Genomic DNA, 20,774 nt, shown 5'->3' with positions numbered 1-20,774 from the left:
CAAGTCAGTTAAGAACACATTCTTATTTATGTTGATGTAGCTAGCTAAACTTTATTTCCATTCTAACTTTTATCATCAACAGCAGTTTGACATTTGTTCAGTCTGCTAGAAATATGATAGCTGCTTTACCAAACAGGGAACATACAGTCGTGGCCAAAAGTTTTGAGAATGACACAAATATTAATTTCCACAAAGTCTCTTTCTTCAGTGTCTTTAGATATCTTTGTCAGATGTTACTATCGAATACTGAAGTATAATTACAAGCGTTTCATAAGTGTCAAAGGCTTTTATTGACAATTACATGAAATTGATGCAAAGAGTCAATATTTGCAGTGTTGCCCATCTTTTTCAAAACCTCTGCAATCTGCCCTGGCATGCTGTAAATTAACTTCTGGGCCACATCCTGACTGATGGCAGCCCATTCTTGCATAACAATGCTTGTAGTTTGTTCATGGCTGTGTTCTTAGGCAAAATTGTGAGTGAGCCCACTCCCTTGGCTGAGAAGCAACCCCACACATGAATGGTCTCAGGATGCTTTACTGTTGGCATGACACAGGACTGATGGTAGCGCTCACCTTGTCTTCTCAGGACAAGCTTTTTTCCGGATGCCCCAAACAATCGGAAAGGGGATTCATCAGAGAAAATGACTTTGCCCCAGTCCTCAGCAGTCCAATCCCTGTACCTTTTTCAGAATATCAGTCTATCCCTGATGTTTTTCCTGGAGAGAAGTGGCTTCTTTGATGCCCTTCTTGACACCAGGACATCCTCCAAAAGTCTTCACCACCTGCGTGCAAATGCACTCACACCTGCCTGCTGCCATTCCTGAGCAAGCTCTGTACTGGTGGTGCCCCATTCCTGCAGCTTAATCAACTTTAGGAGACGGTCCTGGTGCTTGCTGGACTTTCTTGGGCGCCCTGAAGCCTTCTTCTCAACAATTGAACCGCTCTCCTTGAAGTTCTTGATGATCCAATAAATGGTTGATTTAGGTGCAATCTTAGTGGCAGCAATATCCTTGCCTGTGAAGCCCTTTTTGTTCAAAGCAATGATGACGGCACATGTTTCCTTGCAGGTAACCATGGTTGACAGAGGAAGAACAATGATTCCAAGCACCACCCTCCTTTTGAAGCTTCCAGTCTGTTATTCGAACTCAATCAGCATGATAGAGTGATCTCCAGCCTTGTCCTCGTCAACACTCACACCTGTGTTAACGAGAGAATCACTGACATGATGTCAGCTGGTCCTTTTGTGGCAGGGCTGAAATGCAGTGGAAATATTTGGGGGGGTTCATTTCATTTGCATGGCAAAGAGGGACTTTGCAATGAATTGCAATTCATCAGATCACTCTTCATAGCATTCTGGAGTATATGCAAATTGCCATCATACAAACTGAGGCAACAGACTGTGAAAATTAATATTTGTGTCATTCTCAAAACTTTTGGCCACGAACGTAGTGTACCATTATCAAGAGGGCATCCCCAGCCGCGCCCTCAGAGCATGCGCAGACCAGCTGGCTGGTGTGTTTACGGACATATTCAATCAATCCCTATACCAGTCTGCTGTTCCCACATGCTTCAAGAGGGCCACCATCGTTCCTGTTCCCAAGAAAGCTAAGGTAACTGAGCTAAACGACTACCGCCCCGTAGCACTCAATTCCGTCATCATGAAGTGCTCTGAGAGACTAGTCAAGGACCATATCACCTCCACCCTACCTGACACCCTAGACCCACTCCAATTTGCTTACCGCTCAAATAGGTCCACAGACGATGCAATCTCAACCACACTGCACACTGCCCTAACCCATCTGGACAAGAGGAATACCTATGTGAGAATGCTGTTCATCGACTACAGCTCGGCATTCAACACCATAGTACCCTCCAAGCTCGTCATCAAGCTCGAGACCCTGGGTCTTGACCCCGCCCTGTGCAACTGGGTACTGGACTTCCTGACGGGCCGCCCCCAGGTGGTGAGGGTAGGTAACAACATCTCCTCCCCGCTGATCCTCAACACTGGGGCCCCACAAGGGTGCGTTCTGAGCCCTCTCCTGTACTCCCTGTTCACCCACGACTGCGTGGCCACGCACGCCTCCAACTCAATCATCAAGTTTGCGGACGACACAACAGTGGTAGGCTTGATTACCAAAAACGACGAGACGGCCTACAGGGAGGAGGTGAGGGCCCTCGGAAAATAACCTCACACTCAACGTCAACAAAACTAAGGAGATGATTGTGGACTTCAGGAAACAGCAGAGGGAACACCCCCCTATCCACATCGATGGAACAGTAGTGGAGAGAGTAGCAAGTTTTAAGTTCCTCGGCATACACATCACAGACAAACTGAATTGGTCCACTCACACAGACAGCAACGTGAAGAAGGCGCAGCAGTGCCTCTTCAACCTCAGGAGACTGAAGAAATTCGGCTTGTCACCAAAAGCACTCACAAACTTCTACAGATGCACAATCGAGAGCATCCTGGCGGGCTGTATCACCGCCTGATACGGCAACTGCTCCGCCCTCAACCGTAAGGCTCTCCAGAGGGTAGTGAGGTCTGCACAACGCATCATCGGGGGCAAACTACCTGCCCTCCAGGACACCTACACCACCCGATGTTACAGGAAGGCCATAAAGATCATCAAGGACATCTACCACCCGAGCCACTGCCTGTACACCCCGCTATCATCCAGAAGGCGAGGTCAGTACAGGTGCATCAAAGCTGGGACCGAGAGACTGAAAAACAGCTTCTATCTCAAGGCCATCAGACTGTTAAACAGCCACCACTAACATTGAGTGGCTGCTGCCAACACACTGACACTGACTCAACTCCAGCCACTTTAATAATGGGAATTGATGGGAAATGATGTAAATATATCACTAGCCACTTTAAACAATGCTACCTTATATAATGTGACTTACCCTACATTATTCATCTCATATGCATACGTATATACTGTACTCTATATCATCGACTGCATCCTTATGTAATACATGTATCACTAGCCACTTTAACTATGCCACTTTGTTTACATACTCATCTCATATGTATATACTGTACTCGATACCATCTACTGTATCTTGCCTATGCTGCTCTGTACCATCACTCATTCATATATCCTTATGTACATATTCTTTATCCCCTTACACTGTGTATAAGACAGTAGATCAGGAATTGTTAGTTAGATTACTTGTTGGTTATTACTGCATTGTTGGAACTAGAAGCACAAGCATTTCGCTACACTCGCATTAACATCTGCTAACCATGTGTATGTGACAAATACAATTTGATTTGTTTCTTCTTCACTATATAGTTTAAATTTATGTTATTCATAATACAAAAATCAACTTACATTGCTACATCAAACATGTCTAGCAAACCAAACACAGGTCTTACCAATGCTCAAACATACAAAAAATATAAATAAAAATAAAATACAAAAAATAAACAATTTAACTGCAATTATATTCACTGAAAAAAAATCCACGTTAGTTACGTCTTTGTGCTCGTAGGTAGATGACGTCAGGCGATTCCTAGGAAAGTGAATGCGATTGTCAAGATATTATTGTGTTACATATCGGTGATGTAAATGTATACAGCGTGCAATGTTATCTGTACCACTTATAGAACATACAATTGATTTAATAAATTATTATATGCATTTTATGGGGATGAATCGTACAAGTCCCAAATCTCATTTTAAGTTAATTGTTGTCCTTTATCTTGTCCCCTTTCATTCGCCGTAGATGCATGTTCGACCTTTGCACTCAAACCAAACGTCGTTTTATAACCAGCATTAGTTGTTTAATTGTTAATATTGTAGACGGTTTGGTCTAAACACACTTCATAAAAGATCGGGGTGAGTTATGTTAAAGCAAGAAAAATTATGAAAACAAGATTTGTGTGTCCTTGTGTCTCTCACCAGCTAGCTATGGCTAACAACCCACGGCTTTGTCTAAAGGGGATACAGTTTTTGTGAAAGTTGACTTTGTAGCAGGTTGGGATTTATACAGCAGGTTAGGATAACCAATTAGCATTCGTGTAAGTGTAGTAGCGCAGGATCTGGTTGAGTATGAGTGGAGAGTTTTGCAATGTCGCATGTTACAAATAATCTGACACCACAGGGACGTACAACAATTCATGTCATTATTATTCATATGATGTATGTAGCTGAAGTTCGCGTTTGCATCACGAATGCTGTATCATGCACACAATGTTTTATAAATGCTTACATTTCCTTCTCTGCATATGTAGCAGCTTGATAATGTCACAACATCCACGTGATTTAAACTTTTGAAATGACATTCTACTACACAATTGAAGCCCATGAAGAAAGCTTTGTGTGCTTCCTGCAAAAGCTTAATGTACATCAGTGTGACAATACAAGGCAAAGCTTTTGGGTAATCTCTTCTATTCTTCCAGGATCATCGATGCAAGTGTCGGTGGGACTCCTGATCCAGAGAGAACATGTTTCGACGAAGGATACCCTTTGCACAGATAGCCTTTGCCACTGTGCTAGGAGTTGCTGGGGGAGTTTATATATATAGACCCATGTTTGAGCCCCAGCACAATATCTCTGTTCCAGAGACTTTGAGTCAAACTGAGGACAATTGGATGCCTGAGAGCCAAGGACAGTCTAGAGATGGCAACAATGTGCCTGAGGGTCCTGTACAGTATGAAATCAATAGAACTGTGTAGGAGAGTGTGGGACAGTCTGCGGCCTATGCAGAAGTGGCTGTCAAGGAATCATTTCAGTTAATTTGTAGTTTGGTGTGTAAATTAGACGTGAATTTAATATTAAATAAAATCCCTTCTGCTACTGAAAGATCTCACAAATCCAGTAATGTGTCAGCAGGGTTGGGTAGGTTACTTTCTAATTGTAATCCGTTACAGTTACTAGTTATCTGTTCAAAATTGTTATCAAATTCAAATCAAATTTATTTATATAGCCCTTCTTACATCATCTGAAATATCAAAGTGCTGTACAGGAATCCAGCCTAAAACCCCAAACAGCAAGCAATGCAGGTGTAGAAGCACGGTGGCTCGGAAAAACCTAGGAAGAAACCAAGAGAGGAACCAGGCTATGAGGGGTGACCAGTCCTCTTCTGGCTGTGCCGGGTGGAGATTATAACAGAACATGGCCAAGATGTTCAAATGTTCATAAATGACCAGCATGGTCAAATAATAGTAATCACAGGAGGAGTCATCATGCCAGGTAGTCCTGAGGCATGGTCCTAGGGCTCAGGTCCTCTGAGAGAGAGAGCAACAAAGAGAGAATTAGAAAGAGCATACTTAAAACTCATACAGGACACCGGATAAGACACAAGAAATACTCCAGATATAACAGACAGACCCTAGCCCCCCGACACATAAACAACTGCAGCATAAATACTAGAGGCTGAGACAGGAGGGGTCAGGAGACACTGTGGCCCCATTCGATGATACCCCCGGACAGGACCAAACAAGCAGGCTATAACCCCACCCATTTTGCCAAAGCACAGCCCCCACACCACTAGAGGGATATCTTCAACCACCAACTGACCATCCTGAGACAAGGCCGAGTATATCCCACAAAGATCTCCGCCACGGCACAACCCAAGGGGGGCGCCAACCCAGACAGGAAGACCACGTCAGTGACTCAACCCACTCAAGTGACGCACCCCTCCTGGGGACAGCATAGAAGAGCACCAGTAAGCCAGTGACTCAGCCCCTGTAATAGGGTTAGAGGCAGAGAATCCCAGTGGAGAGGGGAACCGGCCAGGCAGAGACATCAAGGGTGGTTCGTTGCTCCAGTGCCTTTCCATTCACCTTCACACTCCTGGGCCAGACTACACTCAATCATAGGACATACTGAAGAGATGAGTCTTCAATAAAGACTTAAAGGTTGAGACAGAGTCTGCGTCTCTCACATGGGTAGGCAGACCATTCCATAAAAATTGAGCTCTATAGGAGAAAGCCCTGCCTCCAGCTGTTTGCTTAGAAATTCTAGGGACAATTAGGAGGCCTGCGTCTTGTGACCGTAGCGTACTTGTAGGTATGTACGGCAGGACCATATCGGAAAGATAGGTAGGCACAAGCCCATGTAATGCTTTGTAGGTTAGCAGTAAAACCTTGAAATCAGCCCTTGCCTTAACAGGAAGCCAATGTAGGGAGGCTAGCGCTGGAGTAATATGATCACATGTTTTGGTTCTAGTCAGGATTCTAGCAGCCGTATTTAGCACTAACTGAAGTTTATTTAGTGCTTTATCCAGGTAGCCGGAAAGTAGAGCATTTCAGTAGTCTAACCTATAAATAACAAAAGCATGGATACATTTTTCTGTATCGTTTTTGGACAGAACATTTCAGATTTTTGCCATGTTACGTAAATGGAAAAAAGCTGTCCTTGAAACAGTCTTGATATGTTCGTCAAAATAGAGATCAGGGTCCAGAGTAACACCGTGGGTCTTCACAGTTTTATTTGAGACGACTGTACAACCATCAAGATTAATTGTCAGATTCAACAGAAGATCTCTTTGTTTCTTGGGACCTAGAACAAGCATCTCTGTTTTGTCCGGGTTTACAAGTATAAAGTTTGAAGCCATCCACTTCCTTATGTCTGAAACACGGGCTTTCAGCAAGGGCAATTTTGGGGCTTCACCATGTTTCATTGAAATGTACAGCTGTGTGTCATCTGCATAGCAGTGAAAGTTAACATTGTTTTTGTATGACATCCCCAAGAGGTAAAATATATAGTGAATACAATGGTGGTCCTAAAACGGAACACTGAAATTTACAGTTGATTTGTCAGAGGACAAACCATTCACAGAGACAAACTGATATCTTTCTGACAGATAAGATCTAAACCAGGCCAGAACTTGTCTGTGTAGACCAATTTGGGTTTCTAATCTCTCCAAAAGAATGCGGTGATCGATGGTATCAAAAGCAGCACTAAGGTCTAGGAGCACGAGGACTGATGCAGAGCCTCAGTCTGACGCCATTAAAAGGTAATTTACCACCTTCACAAGTGTAGTCTCAGTGCTATGATGGGGTCTAAAACCAGACTGAAGCATTTCGTATACATTGTCTTCAGGAAGGCAGTGAGTTGCATTCAATATAGGCCGATAGTTTTTTATATTTTCTGGGTCAAGGTTTGGCTTTTTCAAGAGAGGCTTTATTACTGCCACTTTTAGTGAGTTTGGTACACATCCGGTGGATAGAGAGCAGTTTATTATGTTCAACATAGGAGGGCCAAGCACAGGAAGCAGCACTTTCAGTAGTTTAGTTGGAATCGGGTCCGGTATGCAGCTTGAAGGTTTAGAGGCCATGATTATTTTCATCATTGTGTCGAGATATAGTACCAAAACACTTGTCTCCCTTGATCCCAGGTCCTGGCAGAGTTGTGCAGACTCAGGACAACTGAGTTTTTGGAGGAATACGCAGATTTAAAGAGGAGTCTATAATTTACTTTCTAATGATCATGATATTTTCCTCAAAGAAGTTCATGAATTTATCCTCTCTTGGGGAATGATGCTTTTTAGTTAGCTTTGCGACAGTATCAAAAATACATTTCTGGTTCTTATTTTCCTCAATTAAGTTGGAAAAATAGGATGATCGAGCAGCAGTGCGGGCTCTTCGATACTGCACGGTACTGTCTTTCCAGGAACATAACTTTTGGATTACCCAAGCTAAATAACGTAATATGATTCCATTCTTTTGCTTTAAGATTACTATCCCCTTAAGAGGCATTAGAAGAAGACAAACATGTATGTTACCTATTGAAGGACATCTGTTGCAGCATAAATCAATCTTAAAGTTTACATAGGTGGCCATATATGGATGTTCAATTTTACTTTATGGGTTGGTTATGTATGCTTCTTCTAACCCATCGCTTTCTACTACATATAATAATAATACAATTTAAATGATATCTTTACATTAAAAACCAAAGTCTATCAGAATTCCAATCATTCCAATACATGTTATACCCCTTGATCTTCAAGAATAGGACTTGGAAGTATAGATTAGCCAAATTGTTTTACCTGAGCATGACCCCAAAACTAAGGACTTATTAGCCAGCCCTACTCTGTTTATGCTTTTGTCATGGAGGACTGATTGGGCTCACTGCACTCATGGAATGACATGCTTTGAGCACTACTGAAAAGTGCTATTTACATGTGACAAATGAATGCCATTTGCTATAGGCCTATTGTTTACCTTTTTTTGGTGACACTTTTGATATCATTATATATATATATATATATATATATATATGGCTTGACAGAAATGGTAGCAGAAGGTGAATGTTGAACTTTTGTTACATACAAATCCAGATGATGCTGCTACTATTTTATGCAATGACACTGTCGGTGTTAGAAGCATTACTCCCCAACCATGTGTGTCACTTCCAACACACCGACCGTGTCATGGCGCAAAATAGTATGCAGCATCATCTGGATATGTATGCAACAAAAGTTCAACATTCAGCTTCTGCTACCATTTCTGTCAAGCCGTTTACGCATACAGTTTGACGTATACGTTCGATAAATCCAACGTATGCACTGCAACTACCTCTGCAACGCAGTGCTGCAAGGTAAACGCAACGTTTAATTGTAAATGAATGTAATTCTGGTGTACCAAAATGCAATGAAGCTGTGGGTGTGATCAAAGTGTAGTTCCAAAAGAATACTCCTGAGCCGGTAGGGTCGTTTTCCGTTCCGAGGTCTTTTACGGGTTGGCGAGAGAGGGAGGGGCTGGCTCACTTCAACTGAACGGGAAGTGATGTTACGTTGATTGTGAAGGGTGTTCATGCAACAAATGGATCGAAAGGACTCAGTAAACTCAATTTAGTGAGTAATTTAAAAAATATATATATATTTAAAAATCAACAAATTGTCATCGCTTTTGATAGGGCGATTCTACACGAAACACCAAGAAAGAAAGAGACGCACAGACACGGGTAAGTTGAATTTCTCGAAATAAAGTTAGCGTGATAAATGTGTCTCGGCATATGGAGCTGTTTAGCGGATTTGTTTCTATCGACAGCTATAAGTGCAACATATTACATTTTTTTCTCAGAACGGGGTTACTTCATCTTATAACGACCATCTGCATTTTCACTGAGCTGAGGCTGAAACAAAGTTATTTCCTGCTCACATTTACTAGGCCTACTTGAAGCCAAGGCTACTGAAAGTGCAATGACATTTTTTTGTGTGTTTTTACATAATGCGATGTGTCTGCTTTTATAGTTGCCTTGAAGTGAATTCTAACTCGGAGGTGAACTCTTAAATTAGACCTACATTGTAAAATAGGCTACGTGTAGCCTGTACTTAGTTGGGTAGGAATGCGACACTTTCATTGGGAATTGATGTAACATTTTCCTATCAAATTACATGTAATTTTAACATTATACTGCAGTGGGCTAAATCAGCCTCCGTGTTTCTTGGTAGCCTTAAACAAATCTACGTTGAAACAAATATACACCTCACACACATGGTTATGGACTTAAAAAAAACAAGATACTTGTACCAAGTCAGGTATAGCATTTAAATGTATAAAATGTTGAGTTTGCATCCCAATATTGTACTTTCTATACATCACACAAGACTTATTATATATATATAGATATATATATATATCTATCTTTCTCGGAGTTGAACGTATCACACCTTTATTTAATAGTTAGGGAAACTGTTCACGTGTAATGGGACTTCATAATTACAACCCTTGTATTGACTACATTTATCTAGGTTTATCTATCCATAAACCTGCATTCATTTGGCTGGTGAAACATCAACAGGCGTCTCCCTCACTATTTTGGTATGGTGTCTTAGGGATATGAGACATGCCATGCAGAAAAAACATCAGCTCAGACCAAACCAAAAATGAACACTGAACTAAAAATGTTTGTCTTTGTGTTAATACATTTTTATTTTCTCAAGGTTTAAACACATTCTGGACATGATAAACCAATTTATTCCAAATTAAGTTTTAGGTTGTCTTTAGTTTACATCTGTCAGCTATTCAAAGATAGACCTCTGTCTAGTCTGAGATTTGAGCAATTGTGCTTGTGAACAAACTAGGAGATATGGTTATTAAACAGGGTCGATGGTAGAGTAAAACATGACCAGTCAGGACAACTACATGTTTCAAGTAGAGTTTGTGTCAGATAATAAATTGTTTTCTTCTCTCTTTGTGTGTGTGTGCGTGTGGGCAGGTATGTGTGTTTGAAATGTTTCTACTGATAACCATAATTTAAAAACATTGTCCTATTTCACACATGTGCAAGTGTGTATTAATACGCATTTGTGATTTGGAAATGTTTTTAAATATCCTGACTCCACCTGAGACACCCTTGGAGAGTGGGGTCATGGACAGGGTCACCATTGTCCAGCACCCCTGGAACAATTTAGGCTTAAGTGTCTTCAAACTAGCGACCTTTCAGTTACTGGACCAACGCTCAGGGTAGCCTAGTGGTTAGAGCGTTGTTCTAGTAACCCGGAAGGTTGCAAGTTCAAACCCCTGAGCTGAAAAAGGAACAAATCTGTCGTTCTGCCCCTGAACAGGCAGTTAACCCACTGTTCCTAAGCTGTCATTGAAAATAAGAATTTGTTCTTAACTGACTTGCCTAGTTAAATAAAGGTAAAATAAATTTTAAAAATCACTAGGCTCCCTGCCGCCTATCATAATCTGTAAACCATTTCTCATCATCAGAATAACATCTCGTCACTTACATACATCTGGGATGAGTGCTGTAGTATTGTGGTACTGCAACACCCTTCATCTTGTCCAGTTTGTTTAAGTTCATGTCATCTGCATATCCTCATTCGAGGAGTTTGCTGTTATAGTTGGCCAACTGCCCAGGGTGGGTACTTCAGCTCTACTGCTCTGAGAATGTCTGAATGGCTGTGTTCTGCTTGCTGGCACATAATCTGAGGTGCCCTCCTCCAACTAGTGTGAAATCCGGCACCACCAGAGAACAGGGCTTTGCCTAAAGCCTTCTCTTTTAATCACTGTCACTTGAAGTTTAGGTTTAAAAGTAAACATTCAATAACTTTGAAACACCTTTTGGAAGAGGATGAAGGCTGATCCTTGTTTATGAGCTCAGTTTGGATCTTCTGTTTTAGAAATGGGCAGGGGCAGCAATGTGAATCAAATAATTTGAGCAAATTCCTGAACAAATGTGTAGAGAATCTGAATTTAATATTTACCTGTTATCAGTGACAGGCAGTGAGGTAGAACTAGCCAATCAGTGCATAGGGATTTCACTCAAACAAGTGCAGAAGGCCTACTCAAGATGATGTAATGTCTAACTTGCAAGGTTGTATTTCACACCTTGTTAAAATATTTCATACTGCAGTCACTGTAGTGGGCTTCCTCAAACAAAACTTATTTTGCTGCTCATCTGCAACACATGTAATCACAGCCGTTCAGGCTTCCTTGTAGAAGCTGTGATCAGATTAGTCTCAGGACATTTCATAAAATGTGTTTTTGTTTTATTTTTTAAAACATCTTTGTCCTATGCCACCTATTTTACCAAACCTGCTACTTGTTATCCCACTCATACAAAAAATGATTTCTATAAAAAAATGCTTTTATAGCAAACCCATTTAGCATAAATTAGATGAAAATATGTAATTTAGGCTTTTCTTGTTTTTTTTTTCTCTACAGGCTGTAGCTTAGGGTAGACAGTCTCTATGGGTGTGCCACAGGGTTCAATTCTCGGGCTGGCTCTCTTTTCTGTATGCATCAATGATATTGCTCTTACTGCTGGTGATTCTCTGGTACACCTCTACGCAGACGACACCATTCTGTATACTTCTGGCCCCTCCTTGGACACTGTGTTAACTAACCTCCAGATGAGCTTCAATTCCATACAACACTCCTTCTGTGGCCTCCAACTGCTCTTAAACGCAAGTAAAACTAAATGCATGCTATTCAATCGATCACTGCTCGCCCGTCCAGCATCACTACTCTGGACGGCTCTGACTTAGAATATGTGGACAACTACAAATACCTGGGTGTCTGGCTATACTGTAAACTCTCCTTCCAGACTCATATTAAGCATCTCCAATCCAAAATTAAATCTAGAATCGGCTTCCTATATCGCAACAATGCATCCTTCTCTCATGCTGCCAAACATTCCCTCGTAAAACTGACCATCCTACCGATCCTTGACTTCGGTGACGTCATCTATAAAATAGCCTTTAACACTCTACTCAACAAACTGGATGCAGTCTATCACAGTGACATCCGTTTTGTCACCAAAGCCCCATACACTACCCACCATTGCGACCTGTATGCTCTCGTTGGTTGGCCCTCGCTTCATACTCGTCACCAAACCCACTGGCTACAGGTTATCTACAAGTCTCTGTTAGGTAAAGCCCCGCCTTATCTCAGCTCACTGGTCACCATAGCAGCACGTGCTCCAGCAGGTATATATCACTGGTCACCCCCAAAGCCAATTCCTCCTTTGGTCGTCTTTCCTTCCAGTTCTCTGCTGCCCATGACTGGAACGAATGACAAAAATCTCTAAAGCTGGAGACTCACATCTCCCTCACTAGCTTTAAGCACCAGCTGTCAGAGCAGCTTACAGATCACTGCACCTGTACATAGCCCATCCTTAAACAGCCCATCTATCGATCTACCTACCTCATCCCCATACTGGTATTTATTTATTTTGCTCCTTTGCACCCCAGTATCTCTACCTGCACATTCTTCTGCCGATCTACCATTCCAGTGTTTAATTGCTATATTATAATTACTTCGCCACCATGGCCTATTTATTTCCTTAACTTACCTCATCTGCACTCACTGTATATAGACCTTTTGTTTTCTTTTGTTCTACTGTATTATTGACTATGTTTTGTTTATTCCATGTGTATGTGACGAATTGCTACGCTTTATCTTGGCCAGGTCGCAGTTGCAAATGAGAACTTGTTCTCAACTAGCCTACCTGGTTAAATAAAAGTGAAAACAAAGGGAATGATAGGCAGTTCAATGACACAGTGCCTAGTGAAAGTTTACACACCCCTTGCACTGTATTTACATTGTGCCACCTTTAAATCCAAAAAGGATTACATTTTTCCCTACAGATCTACATAATTTTTCCACATTTTTTAAATAAATACAAATGTATAGAACGTTTTCCTAATTGTAAAAACTATTTATTGATTGTGTATGTTTTCATACACCAGAGTTAACGCTTGGCTGCAGCCATAACAGCTGTGAATAATTTTGAATAAGATTCTAGCAACTTTGCCCGACTCTTATGGCAACATACAGGTAACTGCTAAAATAATGAAAACACTTGCGTAAATAAGGGATACAAAGTATTGAAAGCAGGTGATTCCACAATCCACACTGGTGTGGTTCCTGAGTTAAATAAGCAATTAACATCCAATCATGCTTAGGATCATGTATAAAAATGCTGAGCAGGCCATTTTTTGGCTACCATGGCCATGTCCCCATGTTTTGTTGAGTTGGTACAGTTATTTTTCTTTCATTTTGAGAATGTGGAGTAGGTTGTGTAGATCAGTAAAATGTTTTAAACATTTGTTGTCCCTTTTTTAGATAACATTTTAAGGCAACTAAATGTGAAGACAGTGCAAGGGGTCTGTAGACTTTCATTAGAGACTGTAAGCCTTTGGCCTACATGATTAACATCCTCCTGTAGCAGCCTGCTTTCACATGAACCTTTTGCAGTTAATCTGATTACCATTGGAGGCGACTGGTGCCGCCTCAGTGATCCTAACCTTCGAAAGAGCAGGGCTGCCCGCAAGCCTAGGGGCCTGTTTCTCTGGGGAAAGCCTCTGTAAATGTGTCCCTGCTGGCCAGATGGTGTACCCTTATACCAGCATGAACTGCCTGGCGACCAAGAGATTTGAGACATATCATTTACTTAATAATACAGTTGACTGTCCTTTTTGCTTGACGAGGTCAATTGATTAGTGTGTGCAGGTAGTACTGTGCAGTTGTGCAGTGAAACATAATAAGTCGGTCCATATATAAGCCTTTAGAATGTAAGCCTGGCTATTCCATTTCCCACTGGGGAACAGCTCAGAGAGGCTGGAGATGGGGTACCACTAGTCCAGTCACAGTGTGTTCATCACAGAACTTGATTTTGCTCCAGACTTTAAGCAGCTTATTGCTCAGGATGAGGGCTTTAGTGCTGGACAGAGTGAAAGAATGCCTTTTCATACCGTGGTCATGTGATGGACTCTGCTTTCAGTGGGAATCACATCCAGCTTTATCTCTTGAATATCATTTGATGGATATCTGTGTTCAGTTCATTTTGTGTCCACCACAGTCTCTCATTCACTGGCCTCAACTTTCTAGCTATGCTATAACTCCGTAGTAATGCATGTCACTATAGCTTTGTGTAATACATATTTTGAATCTATCAAAAACACATGGATTAATTCTGATTTATTTACAAACTATTTATGGACCAGGACCAATCATGCAAGTGAGAATTTCAGCTCAATACAATTTGAACTCTATTGTGACAACTCTTATGGAATAACTTGTTTTTCTTGTGAATTTTTAGTCTGTTGATCAATTGTGTAATTATTAGTCTTATTTGTATAATTACCCACAATTAATCCTCTCATGTAGAGTTTCAATCTGTAACAGTTGCCCCAAATAGGAGATTATCCACTTTTACCAAGCAAACAGGTGAAAGTTCACTGCGGCTGGGGTTATAGCAGGATCTAAGTTTGAGCATTTCCTTACTGAACATGCATAGAGGCGAATGTAGTTTCTTTCACATAAAATATTTGTGTTTCCTGTTACTGTGTCAGCATACTTACATGACCATGAGAAGAGAGCTGTAGGCTCTCAAAAGACAGACCGAGGTGTGTCTGTCTCCAACATAGCTCTAAAGGTTTTGTCCTCGGGTCAACTGTTTCACAGGCACTCTACCCTGCTAGTGTAAAAATCTGTGCTTTTTAAGGCACTGGGAACCGTTTTATGTTGTGGTTATGTAGTAGAAACTAGAGGTTGACCGATTAATCGGTGATTTCAAGTTTTCATAACAATTTGTATTTTTGGACACATTTGGCAGATTTAAAAATAATACAAAAATTACACCTTTTATTTATCCTATATTTAACTAGGCAAGTCAGTTAAGAACACACATCCTTAATTTCAATGACAGCCAAGGAACGGTGGGTTAACTGCCTTGTTCAGGGGCAGAATGACAGATTTTTGCTGCAGGGACTTGCTTCCTTTCAGCCACAAGAGCATTAGTAAGGTCAGGCACTGATGTTGGACGATTAGGCCTGGCTCAGTCGGTGTTCCAATTCATCCACTATTCCTCCTCCATCAAGCTTTACAATTGGCACTATGCATTGGGGCAGGTAGTGTTCTCCTGGCATCCGCCAAACCCAGATTCTTCCGTCAGACTGCCAGATGGTGAAGCTTGATTCATCACTCCAGAGAATGTGTTTTCACTACTCCAGAGTCCAATGGCTTGGAGCTGTACACCACTCCAGCTCATGCTTGGCATTGCGCATGGTGATCTTAGGCTTGTGTGCGGCTGCTCGGCCATGGAAACCCATTTCATGAAGCTCCTGAGAAAGTTTGGAACTCGGTAATGAGCGTTACAACCGAGGATGTACAACTTTTACGGTCCTGTTCTTTGACCTTGTGTGGCCTACTACTTCGCTGCTGAGCCATTCTTGCTCCTAGACGTTTCCACTTCACAATAAAAGTACTTACAGTTGAACGGGGCAGCTCTAGCAGGGCAGAAATTTGACCAACTGACTTGTTGGATAGGTGGTATCCTGGCATCCTATGACGGTGCCATGTTGAAAGTAACTGATCTCTTCAGTAAGGCTATTCTACTGTCAATGTTTGTCTATGGAGATTGCACGGCGGTATGCTCGATTTTATACACCTGTCAGCAACCAGTGTGGCTAAAATAGCTGTATCCACTAATTTGAAGGGATATACATACATACATACATACATACATACATACATACATACATACATAGTCTCGGTTTTAAATTTGCATCAGGATATGTGCACAGATTTTAAATTGCTTCCTTCAATGTTTGGTTTCTTTGTCTGATTTTCAGGTCTGAAATAAGCACTCACTATGTCTGATGGGGACTATGACTACCTCATCAAATTCCTAGCCCTTGGTGATTCTGGAGTAGGGAAAACCAGCTTTCTCTACCAGTACACCGACAAAAAGTTTAACTCCAAATTCATCACTACAGTGGGCATTGATTTCAGAGAAAAACGAGTGGTAAGTTGATTGCCCTAGTCATACAATTTGTCACTTGTGTGAGAAACCATAATTTTTGTAGTGCAGGTTTACTATTAACCATGGAAAGTAAGTAGGAGCCTAAAAGCATTACTCCTCACAGTGCAAAAAGGTAGTGGTAGAACTGTTTTTTTTGTAGGGAATGAGTCTGAAACACATGAACCTGCCGATGTACCAGTATGTGTGAGTGTCGCAGGACTCTGAGGAACTCCCAGACCAAGAATGGATGACTAATATCACTTGAGTTCAGCAGCACCCTCCTAGAAAATAAACACTTCACACCACATAACCAAACACCAGGGTCATTTAATCATAATCACTCATGCTGTGTATAATTGTAGAGATTATCAGGGCAAACATTTTCCATCTAAATGTTTAGGTTCACTTTGGGTTGCAAGATAATACAGTATATGTAGGATGACCAATAGGAAAGTATATTTTTAGGGCCTCATAGCCAGAATGACCTCACACTGCTTTATATGGGTATAATAACTCTCTGTCTGACAGGTATACAAATCAAATGGTCCAGATGGGGCAGCAGGCAGAGGACAGAGGATTCATGTTCAGCTGTGGGACACGGCGGGGCAGGAGAGGTAAGCCAATCCAAAACTCATCTCCCACTGACACTCGTGCTCAAGCCCACACTGGCTGTCAGCTTTCAATTGCTTACTTTCTTCAAGCTGAATGAAGCTCTTTACAAGGTGTTTTTTTCTTGTGTGGTGTCAGGTTTCGGAGTTTGACAACAGCTTTCTTCCGAGATGCGATGGGCTTCCTCCTCCTGTTTGACCTCACCAATGAGCAGAGTTTCCTTAATGTCAGAAATTGGATGAGTAAGTCCTCTGTACATGTAGATTCTGACAACCACAATCTCATGTTGACTTCCAAAGAAATGTGCAGTGTCTTAACCACTATCTTTCAATCATGACTGGTGGGCTGATGACTGGCTTATTCACTTTTTCAGGTCAATTACAGATGCACGCTTACTGCGAGAATCCAGACATTGTACTCTGTGGCAACAAGTGTGACCTGCAGGAGCAGAGGGCAGTCCGTGAAGATGAGGCCCGTGAGTTGGCAGAGAAGTATGGGTATGTGTCCCTTACCTGTGACTAACCCTCCCTGAAACATTTGCCAAGAAGGCAGTGGCTGATGTGTGTTTACTCAAGGCTGTGCAGGGGAATCTCAAACAATACTAAATGTTCCTTTTCTGGAAAGGCAAATATTTACACATCCATGTAAAGTATCTTGCTTGTGGCCTGAAATTACACATTTAGTGAATATAAAGGGATTAGATATGGGCATCCTATGTTTTGCTAAAACTAACAAATGCAAATTTGTGGTCAAAAGCCATGTCGTAAGAGACTACGGACTCTATTTAAAAACTAACTAACTCAATGGTAAATATAAGCACTGGGGGTAGCTCTATAGGTGTAGGGGTGTGTCAGTAATAATTTTGCTATTTTCACAGCTGTTATTATGAGCATAATAGCTGGCGGTGGTGCGAAATGGCTGTTTTATAAATGTATGAATAAACAAGTTGTAGGTGGGAGGAGGACTTGACCACTCACTGGCCAATCAAGGCTGCATGTGTTAGTCTCAAGTTCTGTAGGTTATTGAAGGTCTTTGCATTGTCATCAACTCCAATTTGGCTTGGGGCACGGAATATTCTGTCCTAGACCATTGTAGATTGATAATACAGTTTAGTCATTAGCATAGGCTACAGTAACAAGTGATAACACAAGTTTTAAAAAAATAACATCCAGTGTTTGCTCTATTTTGAGTGTTGACAGTCAACCTGGTTATAATAGGCTTCAATCAGTATTGGCCTTTAGATATCGCGCTTAAAAAAGTCTGCCTTAAATTGTATTGTTTGTGTGAGGCACATTCTCAATAAGAAAGATATAGCCTATGTCTACCGTTGATACTGCATAATAGGACAGAATTGTTTAAATACATTTGGAGTGTGTCTTCAAATTTTTTTAAACAAATCAATACAAAAAGTTTATGGGGGGCTCCCGGGTGGCGCAGTGGCAAAGGGCGCTGGTTAAGGGCGCTGTACTGCGCCACCAGGAGGTCCGTGGGGCGACGCACAATCGGCCTAGCGTCGCCCGGGTTAGGGAGGGGTTGGCCGGTAGGGATATCCTTGTCTCATCGCGCAACAGTGACTCCTGTGCACCTAGGTTGCCAGTTTCCTTAATGTCAGAAATTGGATGAGTAAGTCCTCTGTACATGTAGATTCTGACAACCACAATCTCATGTTGACTTCCAAAGAAATGTGCAGTGTCTTAACCACTATCTTTCAATCATGACTGGTGGGCTGATGACTGGCTTATTCACTTTTTCAGGTCAATTACAGATGCACGCTTACTGCGAGAATCCAGACATTGTACTCTGGCAACAAGTGTGACCTGCAGGAGCAGAGGGCAGTCCGTGAAGATGAGGCCCGGAGTAAAATAAATAAATAAAAGTTTATGGGGAACATTAAAAAAAGCACTTATCTCTTGTTCCATGTGCATATGGGCACTGTGAGTCAGGGCTGGATAGGCTGCGCATCCGTTGTCAATATCCATGCAGTATCCAACCGCGTTAGCTACTGAATTTGCATACTGAAATTGGCACTTTGGCGCACGTTTTTAAAGACACTAATTGGATATTGCCACCCCTCCCACCTCATCTCAAGCGAGTTCATACTACAGGTAAATTACCGATCCTGGCGCTAGGGTGTGAAAATAGAACAGCCCTGGCTTTAACAGGTCTAAATTGCAAACGAGCGTGCGTTTTGACAATTGCACGATCTTAAGGCCAGACGAAAATAGAGCCCCCAGTACTTAGTTATGATCGTGTTATGTTAAAAAGTTATGGTGAGCTGAATGGCCATCTTGTGCGCGGAAAATATCTAAGTGACAACATATTTAAAGTTTTAGGACGGGTAATCAGATTAACATAGCCCAGTCATAATGTTATTGCTGAATATCATATAGGTAGCCAGTCTGAAGTCTCTCTTCCAGATGCACATCATATTGAGTTGTCATGGTTGACTAGATATGACTCATATGTCAGATTTGGTTAGTGTCGTTATTTTTTAACGTTACCGATGGCTCCACCGGTCTGAAATCCAATGTGTTTTTTAGAGAGCCATGCTCCTCTACTATTACAAATATGCATCTTCCACTGCTATAGCACAAGTGCATGTTTCATAACGAAAAACAAACACCCACAAAAATATTTTTTTTCAACCTTGATTTCTTTTCAACTGCTGAGAACTATATTCTGTCTTAGAGTAAAGCTTTCAATTAGATCAAAACTTATTCAGGTTGTAGGTAGATAGTTTGCATCATACAGAGGCATATCAGTCAATGTTCTTATGTGTTGCTCTCCTTCCCGTGCAGAATCCCTTACTTTGAGACAAGTGCAGCTAACGGGCAGTTTGTTAGCCAGGCTGTGGATGTCCTGCTGGACCTCATCATGAAGAGGATGGAGCGCTGTGTGGACAAGTCCTGGATCCCTGATGGAACTGTGCGATCCAATGGACACAGTGGCCACACAGACATCACAGAGCCCAAGACCCAGGAGAAGGGCAAATGTGCTTGTTAGGGTCCACATACAGATAATGGTTACACCATCCCCTCAGTGATGTTTTGGTAGGACTGGGCTTTATGGTATGTAATGAAAGGCATGTAATATTTGTAAATCAATGATGTCATAGTAATTTTTGGTAAGATGTAGTGGGGGGGGGGAGTGTGTATGACGTGCAAAGCTGAAAGTAACTACTAACCCCCTGCCAAATGTTCCAGAGCATCATTATGTTTTGTTATTTTGATTATGCCATTTGGTGTGGTGCATCTCCTTACACTTGTCAATACAGTGTCAATTAAGTGCCTTTTTATGTTTTCATTTCGGAGAATATTAAATGTATTTTACATTGTAAAAGAAAAGTGTATTATAACCAACTATTTTCTAAGATCCAGTAGAAAAGTGAGAAGCCACTTAAGGTTGTATTAGCTGAGAACACTTTCCTGTGAATTAAAAGGAAACCCGTCCTTATTACATTGAACTTTTTGACACAGGATATTTTTGTCACTATGCACTTCCATTTATTCTTGTACAATGTAAAAGTCCTGAGCACATGCAATCTGTAGTGAATAGTGATTTTTTGTTGTTTTTTTGTATAGGCCTGCTCTGTAGTAGCAGAGTAGCTGTGTGTTTTTATTTGTATCACAATGTCGGGTTATTGGGTCTATCAGAAATGTTTGAGGTTCCATGTAAATCAATGCTGATTTTGTTCATTCGTAATTTTACAATGTGCCTTAAATCTGCTGTATTCTGTCTTCATGCCAAATATGTAAACCATATCCTTTATTCCATAAAATATATTTTATTATTTATTAAAGCGCTGTCTCAGTTCTCACCTTGGCTAACGTTACCTCTGAAACAATCGTATTATTTAGTCAATCTTGTTCTAGTCAATATGTAACGTAATTTTAACAAACAACATCTGCATTTCCAAGCGCTAACGTTTAGAAACTTATCTAGTTACACA

The 20,774-nt window shown here is 41.3% G+C and overlaps 2 protein-coding genes and 1 long non-coding RNA gene across 4 annotated transcripts; all 3 read left to right on the top strand.

The window, feature by feature from the left end:
* The first annotated feature begins 3,724 nt into the window (after nucleotides 1–3,724).
* Nucleotides 3,725–4,813, top strand: LOC135558843 (uncharacterized). 2 transcript variants are annotated; one of them, XM_064993012.1, is made up of 2 exons: nucleotides 3,725–3,847; nucleotides 4,411–4,813. In XM_064993012.1, the coding sequence occupies exon 2, from the start codon at nucleotides 4,456–4,458 to the stop codon at nucleotides 4,684–4,686; it is 231 nt and encodes a 76-aa protein (XP_064849084.1). In that variant the 5' UTR covers nucleotides 3,725–3,847; nucleotides 4,411–4,455; the 3' UTR covers nucleotides 4,687–4,813. The 2 variants fall into 2 exon arrangements, with proteins under 2 accessions (XP_064849084.1, XP_064849093.1); XM_064993021.1 differs by lacking the exon at nucleotides 3,725–3,847 and adding an exon at nucleotides 3,913–4,029.
* A 3,905-nt stretch (nucleotides 4,814–8,718) lies between these two features.
* LOC135558820 (ras-related protein Rab-27A) lies at nucleotides 8,719–20,642 on the top strand. Its single transcript, XM_064992983.1, has 6 exons — nucleotides 8,719–8,923; nucleotides 16,047–16,219; nucleotides 16,745–16,830; nucleotides 16,964–17,067; nucleotides 17,199–17,322; nucleotides 19,624–20,642. The coding sequence occupies exons 2-6, from the start codon at nucleotides 16,067–16,069 to the stop codon at nucleotides 19,826–19,828; spliced, it is 672 nt and encodes a 223-aa protein (XP_064849055.1). The 5' UTR covers nucleotides 8,719–8,923; nucleotides 16,047–16,066; the 3' UTR covers nucleotides 19,829–20,642.
* Nucleotides 17,330–19,377, top strand: LOC135558836 (uncharacterized). Its single transcript, XR_010458407.1, has 2 exons — nucleotides 17,330–18,448; nucleotides 18,580–19,377. It is a non-coding gene; the product is annotated as an uncharacterized LOC135558836 (long non-coding RNA).
* Nucleotides 20,643–20,774: the final 132 nt, after the last annotated feature.

This window comes from Oncorhynchus masou, chromosome 2 (genome assembly GCF_036934945.1).
Source record: "Oncorhynchus masou masou isolate Uvic2021 chromosome 2, UVic_Omas_1.1, whole genome shotgun sequence".
Classification (NCBI taxonomy): Eukaryota; Metazoa; Chordata; class Actinopteri; order Salmoniformes; family Salmonidae; genus Oncorhynchus; species Oncorhynchus masou.
The sequence above is the reverse complement of the archived record's forward strand: the minus strand, read 5'-3'. Positions and strand labels throughout refer to the sequence as shown.

Coding starts and splice junctions, on each gene's coding strand:
- LOC135558843 (XM_064993012.1), top strand. CDS start 4,456: ATGTTTCGACGAAGGATACCCTTTGCACAGATAGCCTTTGCCACTGTG.
- LOC135558820 (XM_064992983.1), top strand. CDS start 16,067: ATGTCTGATGGGGACTATGACTACCTCATCAAATTCCTAGCCCTTGGT. Junction 17,068..17,198: donor TAATGTCAGAAATTGGATGA/GTAAGTCCTCTG, acceptor TCACTTTTTCAG/GTCAATTACAGATGCACGCT. Junction 17,323..19,623: donor GAGTTGGCAGAGAAGTATGG/GTATGTGTCCCT, acceptor CTTCCCGTGCAG/AATCCCTTACTTTGAGACAA.